The following is a 12959-nucleotide window of genomic DNA, read 5'->3' on the forward strand; positions in this document are numbered from 1 at the left end:
GCATGCATCCCCCAAATGCAATGTGCATGCATCCCTCAGACATGCATCCCGTGTATGCATGCATGTCTCCCATACATGCACCTGTGTCTCTGTGCATGTGCATAGCACACCACGGATGTGTGGCAGAGACGCGAAGACTGGCTGGCTGGTGGGAGGCGCGCACGCACGCATGGTGGAGCTGAGTTGGGGCCACCTGTGGAACACGCGCCATACAGTAGGTTCGCCATCACAGCCCTAGACCATTTTTAGACAAATCCTTAAAATTCTGTAGTGGTGGAGAACCCCCAACTTCTGGTGGCAAGTTGTTCCACTGGTTAATTTTCTCCTTCACTCTAGGTTGGATCTCTCCTTGATGAGTTTCCATCCGTGGCTTCTTGTCCTGCCTTCTGGTGCTTTGGAGAATAGGTGGACAACCCCCCCACCTCTTTTTTGGGACAAGCCCCTCATAATCTCATAATACAGCTAGTCCTCAATTTACAACAGTTCATTTAGTGACCATTCAAAGTTACAACGGCACTGACAAGAAGGTCCATTTTCACCCTTACGATCTTGCAGCCTCCTCTCGGTCACGCGATCAAAATTCAGGTGCTTGGCCGTTGACTCATATTTATGACGGTTGCAATGTCCCGGGGTCCTGAGATCCCCTTTTGTGACCTCCTGGCAAGCAAATTCAGTTCAGATTCACTTAACAACCGTGTAACTAAGTTAACAACCACAGCAATTCACTTAACAACAGTGGCCAGAAAAGCTGTAAAATGGGGCAAAGCTCACTTAAGAAATGTCTTGCTTAGCAACATCAATTTTGGGCTCAATTGTGGTCGTATGTATAGACTACCTGTCCTTCAGAAAGTCTAGAGCAAAGGTCTTCAAACTTGGCAAGTTTAAGACTTGCAAACTTCAACTCCCGGAATTCCTGAGCTAACATGACTGGAGGAGGAGGAATTCTGGAAGTTGAAGTCCACAAGACTTAAAGTTCAAACTGTCGAGTTTGAAGACCCCCTGATCTATCTATATCTATCTATGTATCTGTCTATCATCTCTCTAATCAATATATCTGTTAACCATCTATCTATACCTGTTATGACTCCCCTTCAAAATTCAAATGAACAAAACAGAAAGCAGCCGTTTCACAATTAAATCAAACGGAAAGAAGTCTTACAAGATAACGGCTGGCAGAAACCACAGCATAAATCTTTACTCTGTCCGGCAAACCAGTCCTGGCAATAAATCTCCAGTCTCAGAGCTCCTTGCTGTAACGTCCTCACTCAAATAGTCACTTTGTTCCTGGCAAAATGTACCAGCCCAGCTGTGTCCTTTTATACTCATTGAGGCAACGTGCTAATTTACTGACTCGCTCTTCTCATTAGCTCCAGCTGATTTTGCCTTTTCAACCGTCTTCTATTTTTTACATTTAACCACAAATTTTCCAAGTTCTCATCTCCACTAGAAGACTCTCTCAAAACTTCCCTGTCAGCCATTCCCGGCTGTTGATCAGATAAGGAACCAGAGGAGGTCAAAGGTCCTGACAATTCTAATACATCAGGTCTGTCGTCCTTTGTCACGTCCATCTCCTCATCCTGGTTATCAGTCCAATCAGTAAGCCAGGCCGGCTCATATTTTTCTGCCATGACCTCTTCACTTGAACTCATATCAGTCACAGGAGCTGAATCCAAGCCCGGAGCCACAACATATACCTATATGTCTCTAACTTATAACATCTATAGCTCTATCTGTATCTGTCTATCTTATATCTGTCTATCATCTATCTATCCTATCTATCTATCCTATCGATCATCTGTCTCTAATCAATATCTACAGCTATCTGTTAATCATCTACCACAAGGGTCTTCAACCTTGGCAAGCTTAAGACTTGCGGCCTTCAACTCCCGGAATTCCTGAGCTAACGTGACTGGAGGAGGAGGAGGAATTCTGGGAGTTGAAGTCCGCAAGTCTTAAAGCTGTTGAATTTGAAGATCCCCGGTTCTAGAGTTTGGGGAAATGATTCTTGTCCTCGGCTCCTTCGTATGGGAGCAACAAGAATTTTTCCAGTCCTCAAACGCAGATGTTGCCTTCACATGCCTTAGACTGCGCACAACCCCTCCGTCCACAAGCCCAGTCTACATCTGGATGCTTCTCTTGTAACACTGTCTGTGCCTGCAGCCTTTTAATAAGCCTCGCAGCGTTTTTCACTTCCTTTCCATCCATTTTCTCACAGACACTAATACAGGCATTGTTTGCTTCTTCCATATATATATATATATATATATATTTGACACATCAGATCAATTCAGCAGCAGTCCTGTCCTGGTGTCCTGAGATTCGAAGAAAAATAATTGACTGGGATTCCCGGTTCTTTTTGTCCAGTAGCCGCTGAGTGAAGAGAGGAATTGTGAACAAGAGGCACTCTTAGCCTGTGCTCAGCTAGGAATTTGCAAAAACCAAAAACCAACAACCACTCCCAGGGTCTCTTGAAGCCATTCAGAGGTGCCGCGGCCATCCTGGCTGGGCTGGCTCAGTGCATTTAACAAAGTGAGCCTGTTTCCTACACTGGGTGATGACAAACAATCCTAGGTTTGCCTCTCCTCTCTTGGCGACTGACTACATGGCCCCTTGACGGAAGCTTTGGGGTTGGGTTGCCCTGGGTCCCTTCATGCCGGGGCTGAGAGAAGGACTGACCAAAGGCAAGACTGGAATTCAGGCCTCCCAATTCCAATCCAGCACCTTGGAGTACAACACCAAGTTCTAGTAAATCTCATAAGTGGAAGATACATTTTTCAAATTTTAAATCTCAGCTGTTTTAACCCACAATAGTCCAGTTGTCCAATCTCATCCTTCCTTCCTTCCTTCCTTTCCTTTCCCGTCCCTCCCTCTCTGTCTTCCTGTTTACTTTCCTATCTTCCTTTCTTCCTCTTTCCTCCCTCCTTTTCTTCCTATTTCATTTCCTCTACAATCCTTCCTTTCCTCCCTCCCTCCTTCCTTCTTTTCTTTCCTGTCTTCCTTCCTTCCTTCGCTGTCCCTCCCTCCCTCCCTCCCTTCCCTTCCCTTCCCTTCCCTTCTTTAGTAGGAAAAACCACAGGGGCTTTGCTGCAAAGGCAGGAAAGAAGGAAGGTCTTGTCCTTATTCCTAGTGGGCAAATATTAGGAGGACTCAGAACATGCCAGGGGATCGAGCGAAGGCCAGGGGTCTGGAGGAGATGTTGAGTTTGGAAAGGCACAGCTTCTCTGAACCCATTTGAGCTCAGGATGCTTGTCATCAATTACAGAGGGGAGAAATTTGCCAGCTCTTGGCTGGTCTGCCCTCCACCAAGCCTTCATTCCCAGCTGGATCTGGGTTGCACCGATTCATAAGAAAGTGTTGCTTCACGTGTGTTGTGTGAAAGCCGGCAGTGGTGGTTAGTCAGTATACAGTATAAAGCAACGGAACTCAGTGTGGGAATCCAGCCTACGAGTCTTTCATCTTGCCTTGCTGAGTCCAACGGTCCCAACTGGCTGGGGATTATGGCCGTTGGAAACCAACCTATCTGCAGGGGCTGCTTCCCAAGTCATCCAAGGCTCAGCACTGAAGCCACAAAGGCTGCTGGGTTTTATTTACTGGATCTCGGAACTGAGTCCTGCAGATAACTTTCCTACAAAGCTTGTTCTTCCCAAGAGGCAGGAGGCCAACCCCCTTCTGGGACATCCTCAGGACCACAGAGCGTTTCTGATGACAGTGGAAACCCCAGGTGGATAGGTATGCGGGGAGAGATGGCATTGTGGTGGCAGCAGCCTTCCAATATTTGATGGGTTATCCACATATTCCCCAAAGCCCCAGAAGCAACGGATGGAAACTAATCAAGGAGAGAAGCAACCTGGAATTCAGGAGAAATTTCCTGACGGTGAGAACAATTAACCAGTGGAACTGCTGGCCACCAGAAGTTGTGGGGGCTGCTCCATCACTGGAGGTTTTTAAGAAGAGACTGGACAGCCCTTTGTCTGAAATGGCATAGGGTCTCCTTCTTGAACATGGGGGTTGGACTAGAAGACCTCCAAGGTCCCTTCCAACTCTCTTTCTATGACTTCTAAAATTTTAGAGGCAGCTTGCAGCAGTACATGGGAAATCTGGGTCCCATTTATCGGCAGAAAGTCGGTCCTTCTGTCTGCAAATTCTACAAAACTTTAGCACTTGCTGTCTGACCACCTTGCCCATCGGGGATAATATTGTTAAGCCCCCCCCCCGCCATTTTTCCTGTCCTGCAATCCCCCCCCCCCCCCGACTGTGATCAATGGTGCAAATTCTCACACATTTGAGCTGGGAAACTTTAAACATCTGATGCCATGAAAACCGAAAAATCTCTCCCCAAGATTTTAGCAGGAGACGATGGCCAATTAAAAAAAAAAACTTTCCCCATTTTGGGGTGTTGTGTGCACAATTTACAGGTGGAACAGAAGCCTTGGGGGCAAAAATCAGTTCCCTTCCCTGCCTTGTCACCTTCCTGGAAAGCTGCCCAAATAAGCTTAATTTTCACAGGGAGAGGGACGTGAAAAGGGATTGGGGAAAGGACAGACACCCCCCCGCTCAAAAAAGTGTGCCCCTTTTGCCCTGCTGGGGCATCATCTGCTACCTCTGCACCCCTAAAACATAGCCCCCTCCTTTATCCCCCCTCCTTGTGACGGAAAGAACAAGAATGCATGGAAGAAATTGCTGTTTTGATAACAATAAAGTTACTCGCATACATTTACCCTCTGCATTTCCCTTCCTTTCCCACACCCCTTCCCCAACCTTTATAAATACCCCCCTCCCCTTTTCACATCCCTCTGGATTTCTGCTGCTTTTTCTTCCTTTTTTTTCCCTTCTCTCGTTTGTTTGTGGTTTTGGTTTTGGTATTTTTTTTTGTTTTTGGTTACTCGGATGCTTTAGAAGTCCCTTTAATTATATTTTTACAGGTTTGATTTGGTTTGGTAACTACAGCCTGTTTAAACCATCAAGGCATCGACATTATATATATATACATACATTTAAAAGGTCCCTTTCTCCCCGCTGCCCTCCCTTTAGAATAATCACCTGCTGATGATTATTAAAGCCCTTTTGGAATTTAGCGGTTAAAAAAGCGGTTTAGTACTTTGATTTGAGTTAAAAAGCATGTTAAAAGTGTGATTAGATGGTTAAGTTAGAATTTAGAAATGATCTTTCTGTTCTTTGGTTTTGTTTTGTTTTGTTTTGTTTGCTCATTCCTTCCCCGCTGAGTTTAAAAGTGTTGAAAGGTGCAGCTCTCGTCCCCAATGGGTTAGATGCATCGTCCAAGAAATTGTTAAGAAACAGAGAGGTTTGTTAAGCCTCAAAGCTTAGAGGCAGAGAGGAAGAGGATGATGGTCACTCGGAAGAAGACTTCTGATGTTGACTTCTCGGTGGGAAAAAATAAATCTAGGGATCACTTCTAAGATGGATCCCTGCTTCATCCCACACCTTCCTGACCTGCTAGCAAGTCCTTTTATCCCTCTTTCGTCTTTTTCCTGCTCAGCTGCCCGTATGATGTTTTGAAGGTGTTTGGATATTTGGATGTTTATTTTGTCAATCACAGGGTAATAGGTGTAAGTATAAACATGAGTAAGAATACAGGAAATAGGTACGAATAATTGGGGACAATAGGACAGCACGGTGGTGCACTTATGCGCACCCCTTACAGACCTCTTAAGAAGGGGAGTGAGGTCAATAGAGGTTAGTTCGAGGGTGAAGGAGTGGGGGAGGGGTTAGAGGAGGTGACCACAGAGTCAGGTGGTCTATTCCAGGCATTGGCCACTCTGTGGCTGAAGTCCTACTTTCTGCAATCAAGTTTGGAGCGGTTGAGTTTGTATCGGTTCTGTGTCCACAGGTTGGGCAGGTGGTTGACACGGAAGGAGAGACAGTCACTCCAAGGGTAAACTCCTCACTGCAGGTAGCCAAAATCACAAGAGGGGGAAAAAAATCCATCCAGATTAAAAGCAACCCCATCTTGTGAGCTCAGGAAGGGTGAGAGAGGAAGGCACGAGAAGAAGGAACCTCACTGAGTTTCAAGTCAAGGTTGACTCAGCCTTCTGTCCTTCCGAGGTGGGTAAAATGAGGACCCAGATTGTTGGGGCCAAGGGGCTGGCTCTGGAAACTGCTTAGAGGGGGATGGAAAGCACTGTGAAGCGGCATATAAAACTAAGGGCTATTGCTGTTATTCTATTCTATAATTATTTTCTATATTCTATTCTGTTCTTCTATTCCTATTCCTAATTTCATTCCTGTTCTCTATGCTGTGCTGTTCTGTTCTGTTCTGTTCTATTTCTACCTGGATGCCCTCCAGAAGTGTGAATTTCAACTTCTTAAAAGCCCCAGCTGGCGTGACCATGTAGAGAATTCTGGGAAGTCCACATTCTCTAGAAGAGCTTCCACGCTGGAGAAGGATGCTCTGTGATCCTCAGCCTCAGTAAGTTTAAGATGAGTGGACTTCAATTCCCAGAATTCCTCAGCAGTATGCTGGCTGGGGAATTCTGGGGTTGACATCCACCCATCCTAAAACAGGCTGGCTGGGAAATTCGGGGAGTTGAAGTCCACCCATCTTAAAGCAGGCTGTTCTAAGCCAAAGCAAATCCTAACACATGATTATCCAGTGGCTTCTCTTGCCCTTCTGATCCAAAATGGCTGGCTCTTGGGACCTATTTCGTGTGTGTGTGTGTGTGTGTGTGTTTTGTGTGTGTGTGTGTGTGTGTGTGTGTGTGTGTGTTACTGCTCTGCAAGAGAAGCTTTGTGGCAAAACCTCTTCAAGACGAAATGCCTTTTCCAAAAATCTGCCCAGCCTATAAATGGCTGCTCCGTTCCTCCCATGTCTTTGTGTTTCATGCATGACGGCACAAGGTCTCACATGCCCGTGGTGTCGGTGCTACTAGTGGACATGGCAAAAGATGTCTGCCCCCCGCCCCCATCCCCAAATCTGCTCCCTGTCAACTCGTAAAGCATTCCTGGCTTGCTCTCGAGTTGCCATAAGAAGGGGCGGGGGAGAGATCTGATGCAGCGGTTTGGTTGCTATGACCAGAAGCACGTTCCATGCATACCTTACTCCAGATTGTGTCCCAGGTTACCAGGCCCAGCTGGAGAGGTGTGTTTTCTACAGCCCGGGAAAGTGCTTCGTTGGAGAATGTGATTTATGACACACACTGAGAGGAAGGGGGGAAATAGGGTCATAGGCGGGCAGTAAATTACGTAGGGCAGAGCCTACTGCATTTGGGGAAAAGTGCCGACATGTTGTTCCTAATAAATAATTGGGTTTCTTTTGAAAGGTGGCTGGAGGCTTATGAATTAATTAGGGCGTCCGTTGGAACCCTGACACTCCCTGCCCATCAGATTTCCCCCTTTGCACAAGGAGTGCCGTCCAATTCAGGGAGTCAACCGATCCGATCCATCAACGAAGACTCAAATCCTCCAGGCCAAAGGTGTCTAAAGGTTGAACCGTGGCAAGTGGACCAAACTTTCTTTGCTTTGGTCCAGTTGCCACGATTTGACCATTGGAAACTAAACCAAAATCGTGGCTAATACCTCTTCTCAAGCTCTCCAAATTTGTCTCTGCTTAACTGGCCGTGCCATCTCTCTCTCTTTCTGCAAGCAAGGAGGAAGGAAGGCGAAAGGGGCGTGGAAGCTAAGGGAGGAGGGCTGCACCTTTAAAACCTTTTTGTTTTAAAACTTGCTTGTGAGTTAACCGGAATTAATTATTGTTAATTACCTTTGTCGAGTAGCCATTCATCTACTACTCGACCGAGCCGATACGGTATTCTTTGTCTAGCAATCGCCAGCCGCTCATTATCAGTGTTCCCTTCAAAAAGTTTAGAGAGAGATTTGTAGACGGTTAAGAGGAAGAAGAGAAAAAAAAAGAACAGCACCAAAAAAAAAGTTAAAAGAAATTAAAAAAATAAAAATTAAGAAGAATAGAGAAAGAGAAAGAGAGAGATAAAAAAGGAGACATATACACGCCATCTGGAAGGTCAAAGTTCAGAGGTTAGCAAATTTAGAGAGGTCAGACTATACTCCAAACAGCAGTTTAAGCGTTGGATCAAAAATTAGCGGTTAAGTTTCCATTAATTCTTTTTTTGTGGGGAGGGGTGGGGATGGGGGGGAAAGGGGGATTTGTTTGGGGTGGGTTTAGCGAGTTTAGCCACAATGAATAAAACACTAGTTATACGGTTTAGTTTAAGGGTTAGGATGAGTAGGATGGAAGTTAGAAGGCTTTATGCAGCCCCGGGGAACGGAACAAATTCTCCCCAGGGCCATTTTTTGTTGTTGTTTTGTTTTGTTCTTGTTTTTTTTTAAAGAAAAAAATTAAATTCACTTTATTAGCCGACTTTAATGTTTTACGTCACAAAAACGGTGGAAAAAGCAACATTGCGCTGTCAAACTCTCTCCCAAAAAGTTTCCTTTTCCCAAACTGGTAGGATTGTCGATTTTTTTTCCCCCTTCTCCTTTTCTTTTTGGCTTATTCAATTTGAATTCTCTACCCACCCATCCCGTTGGTTCCCTGCCTACCAACTCCACCCAAAGGCTTTCTCCCCCACCCCCACCCCTTTGCAACCCCACCCCCCCCCAAATAAAATGAAATAAAACAAGAGATTCCCTTGGGTTTTCCTCCCTTTGGCCTCTGAAAAGAGGGGCAAAGGTATTGAGCAGTCATCAAAATAACAAGGGAGGGGTCCAAATGCCGGGGGGAGGGTGTTGAGCCAGGAGTCCCGGGGAGGTGGCAGTGGGCGACCAGCAGATCCAATTTTAGGTGAACGGACCAAGTTTGGGCTTCAGTGATGGGACACATTTTTAAAGCCCCCCTCCTGCCCTCTTCCAATTGTTTCCCCCATGGAAAGAGGCTTCAAATCACACACCGTGGCCTCGGAGAGCGGCATGGGCACCTGTAGATGGGCACCTGTGGAGGGTTCAAAGCTCAGTCCAAGCCAGCCTGAAGGTTTCTTCCCAGCTTTGGCAGAGGGGACCCGGTCTCCAGGTTCTGTCCTGCTTTGCTGGGTCAAAGGCTCAGTAGCTTCCAAGAGGAGAAAGCGTGTTTTCAGCAGGAACGCCATGCTGCGTATGTTCAGCTGGGAGCGCAATCCCTTCTCCTGTTTTGCTCTGATCTTACCCCCCAAATTTCAGCCAACTGTCCCTGCTTACCTGTCCTGTGTCCCCCAAAGGAGAAAATAACGCTGGGGTTACAGAGAAGGCCTAGAGGGGGAGCTCTGGCCTCACAATCAGGAGGCTTGTGAGTTTGATCCTAGGTAGAGGCAGATATTTCTCTCTCTCTGGGCACAATGGGGATGTATCTGCTGAACAAAACTCTGCATCGGAGACGGGAAAGGCATCTGGCCAGTAAACACTCAGCTCCATTCAGCTGCCCAGACCCCACCTCATTCAAAGGAGATGATTATAGAGAAGGTGTGGAAGATTGGACCGGGGTACAGACAGCACTTTCCAAAGCTTTTCCATGGGGAGGGGGGAGCGCTTCGGAATTTAATACCGTGAAGAGACATGTTGGCTTGTTCACGCTTTTGCTTTCATTGACCCTGCTGGGCCGGTGGAGTGGCTTCCCCTTTCGCCCTTCGCCCGGTCACAGGCAGAGAGGGAGTTAGCCTCAGTGCCAGGGGAGCAGCCAAGGCAGGCGCCCAGCAGGATGGACTCTGAATCCCCCAAGTGGCCTGAAGGAAGCCACCGAGGCGAGGGAGAGCTTCAGAAATGGAGACACCGGTCCTTCCCCAAAGACATTCCGTCCACATTCCGGGACTTTTGTCGGTTGTATGAATCCCCAAGCACCCAGAAAGGCAGAGGAACGGCTTGCCTGCAGAAATCGTGGGGCCTCCAACGCTGGATGTTTTAAAGAAAAGTCTGGACAGTCACTTAACTAAAATGGTACAGGTTCTCCTGCTTGAGTAGGGGGATGGATTAGATGACCTCCAAAGTTCCTTCCAACTCCATTAGTTTATGTTCTAATTTCCTGATAATTAGAACAATTAATCAGTGGAAGGGCTTGCCTTCTGAAATTGTGGGTCATCCATCACTGGAGGTTTTTAAGAAGAGACCGGGCAGCCATTGATCTGGAATGGTATATAGGTTCTCCTGCTTGAGCAGGGGGTTGGACTAGGTGACCTCCAAGGTCCCTTCCCACTCTATTCCATCCCACGGGCAAGCAACTGCTGCTTCCCGACTGAGTGAAGTATTAGTTGCGCAAGGAAATGGAGGGTCCCCTTTTTCTGGGCTCCGTCTTCTGGAGGCAAGAGCAAGATAAGGGGAGCTTCAATCGGTGCCACGGAGGAAGCCACGTTTGAAAGCAGCCTTGCAAGTCTTGCTTCGGGATGTCAAAAATCTTCTGGGGTGAGGAACCGCTTGAGGGATGGATGGAGAAGCTGGGCAGTGGGAAGGTTTGATGTTCCCCCAAAGACGTAGAGATCTTCCGTTAGGACTGGACCCAGACACCCCTTCTGGAATTCTAGGAAAGCTGCGCTGCGCTGTGGAGCAGGAACTAAGTTGGGAAACCAGATCCTTCCTCCCTCCCTTCCTTCCTTCCTTGGCTGATCTGTAACCTCTTTTCGGTTTTGGGAAGAGTATTTCTCCTTCGGAAAATTATTTGTGGGGAGGAGGGGGGGAAGTAGGATAGAAAAACAGCATTTCTTCAGCTTATGTTCCTTCCATTGGGGGGTGGGGGGTTATGTGTATCATGATTTAATTCAGACTTTATCAACCTGGGGCCCTGTGGATAAGCTAACATGATTGGAAGAGAATGCATGAATCTGTCTCAGCTAAAAATCAAGAAGGTTCGGGAGCAATTCTCTGTCGGCTTTCCCTATCTCTCTTTTCCTTCCTTCCTTCCTTCCTTCCTTCCTTCCTATTTCCATTTCCTTCTTTATTTCCCTTCCTTCCTTGTGTTTCCGTTTCATTCCTTCCTTCTTTCCTTTCTCTCTCCAAGCAGCAGCAGGGGGAATGGGTTTAGGGAACGTTTAGCAACCAAGTATTTGGCATGTGCTTTCTCTGCGGTGGACAAGAGTATCTCCTGGTCTTGGGCAAGAAATTCAGGCTCCTCCTCCTCCTCCTCCCTGCAAACCCCACTCCCTTCTAGCAGTGATAATGTTACCCAGTTGGGTCACGAAGTGTCTGAAGAAAACAACTAAGGTCAGAGAGCAGTATGGACCTCACAGTCCTCCTCCTCCTCTTCTCTCCCCCGCTCCCTTCTAGCACTGATGATATAACCTAGTTGGGTCATGAAATGTCTGCAAGAAAACCATCAAGCTCCGAGGACCCCCCACAGTTCAACCCTGAGCCATAAACATTCTCTTCTATCGGTAGCCAACCCCACGTTGGCCTAAGAATGGGGAGGGAGGGACACACCCCATTTACTCCTTCATATTACACTCCACTGCACCCACGGAACGCTTTCCTAGTCCAAGTCACCTCTCCCAGGCTTGGCCTGTTTGGGGAAACGTGGCGGTGTCTGTGCTTGGTAACAAATTCCCCTTTCCCAGGGATGGGTCTTCATTTCAGTATTTCAAGAGGGGGGGTGTGGATTTCTCCGCAGCTGAGACAGGATAGGGACGCACGATAAAACTCAAGAGACCCTTTCCTGGGGCGGTGGGGGGGAAAGGAGCGTGGGGAGGGGTGCTTCCCTTTCCAACTCCATCTGTCAGCGTTCCAACTAAACAACTCCAAACCAATAAACTTTGAGACAAGCAATTCCTCAAAGTTCCATTTCATTAGAGTTGTCCTGTTGGCCTACCCGAATCTGAGAGTTCCGGGTTTTCCCTTCCCAAAAGAGAAACCAAAGTTCTAACTCCCTGCATCCATCAGCCCATCCCATGGCCCAGTCAAATCTTCGTCCCAGCCGGAGCCATTCCTCCAGCCACTCCCCTCCAGGTGCAGGGCAGCTTGTCCTTGACTCTCTGAGAAAAGAATGTCTAATCTTCTAATCCCCATTATCAAATTCCCCGGCACTGAATACGGCAGCCTCGGAGCTTCCCAGTAGAAAAATGGCTTCCAAAACCGACACCATCTTTGCTTCTCATTCTGTGCCGCTGTTCGGTCCCCTAATTAGAAAAGAAGAAGTCAGGGACTTTTCATGCTCTCATTAGCTTCTGTATTAACTAGCCGATTAACATCTTTTAATTAAAAACACGCCAGCCTCAGAAAGTGACCGGAGTCTGTAATTAGGATTCAGCTCTACACTCAATTTCACAGCTGGAATCCTTATTGGGCGGGACGGAGAGGATGGCATTCATTGCCGGTCGGCCTTTGACTCGCCCAACAGCCGCCCCAATACCACCAGATAAACAAATCAACAAAAGGAGACACTTGTCGGGTGTGGAAGCTCCCGTGGCGCAGCCCTTGATGCTTCAGTGGGTGAGCCTCAGCAGGGCCTTCCAGGCAAGGGGAGGGGGGAGAGCTGTCAATCAACCCCGCGATTTAAAAAAAAAGGAGGTTTGCAGGATTGGAGCGTAGAGAAAAGCAAGGTTGTCTGAGGCTTTGGAAAAAGTGCAAAGAGGCAACTAAGACGATTAAAGGCCTGGAGACTAAAACCTACTAAGTTGCAGGATTTGTCTAGTCTAAAGAAACGAAGGACTAGCGGGGATATGACAGCAGTCTCCCAGTAATTGAGGGGCGGCCCCAAAGAAGAGGGAGTCAAGCTATTCTCCAAAGTACCTGAAGGCAGGAGAAGAAACAACGGATGGAAACTAATCCAGGAGAGAAAAAAACCTGGAATTAAGGAGGAATTTCCTGACAGTGAGAACAATTACCCAGTGGAACTGCTTGCCACCAGAAGTTGTGGGTGCTCCATCACTGGAGGTTTTGAAGGACCGACACCTGTCTGAAATGGTATAGTTTCTCCTGCTTGAGCAGGGGGTTGGACTAGAAGACCTCCAGGATCCCTTCCAGCTCTATTCTATTCTTATTCTTTGCAACCACTGACATCTCTTGATAGTGAGGACAATTAACCAATGAACGGT

At 47.3% G+C, this 12959-nt stretch overlaps 1 protein-coding gene across 25 annotated transcripts in view; it reads right to left on the reverse strand.

Annotated features, from left to right (window-relative positions):
- NRXN2 (neurexin 2) overlaps positions 1–12959 on the reverse strand; it is a 336628-nt gene that overhangs the window by 33959 nt on the left and 289710 nt on the right. For 16 of the 25 annotated variants that reach the window (XM_087913733.1, XM_087913744.1, XM_087913729.1 and 13 more), the window contains one exon: positions 7718–7807. The exons of the other annotated variants lie outside the window; for them this stretch is intronic. In XM_087913733.1, the coding sequence (XP_087769859.1) occupies positions 7718–7807 (90 nt within the window). The remainder of the gene's footprint in view (positions 1–7717; positions 7808–12959) is intronic. 25 annotated transcript variants of the gene reach the window in all.

Source organism: Pseudonaja textilis, chromosome 16 (genome assembly GCF_049901715.1).
Source record: "Pseudonaja textilis isolate UNSWEBS1 chromosome 16, rPseTex1.2, whole genome shotgun sequence".
NCBI lineage: Eukaryota > Metazoa > Chordata > Lepidosauria > Squamata > Elapidae > Pseudonaja > Pseudonaja textilis.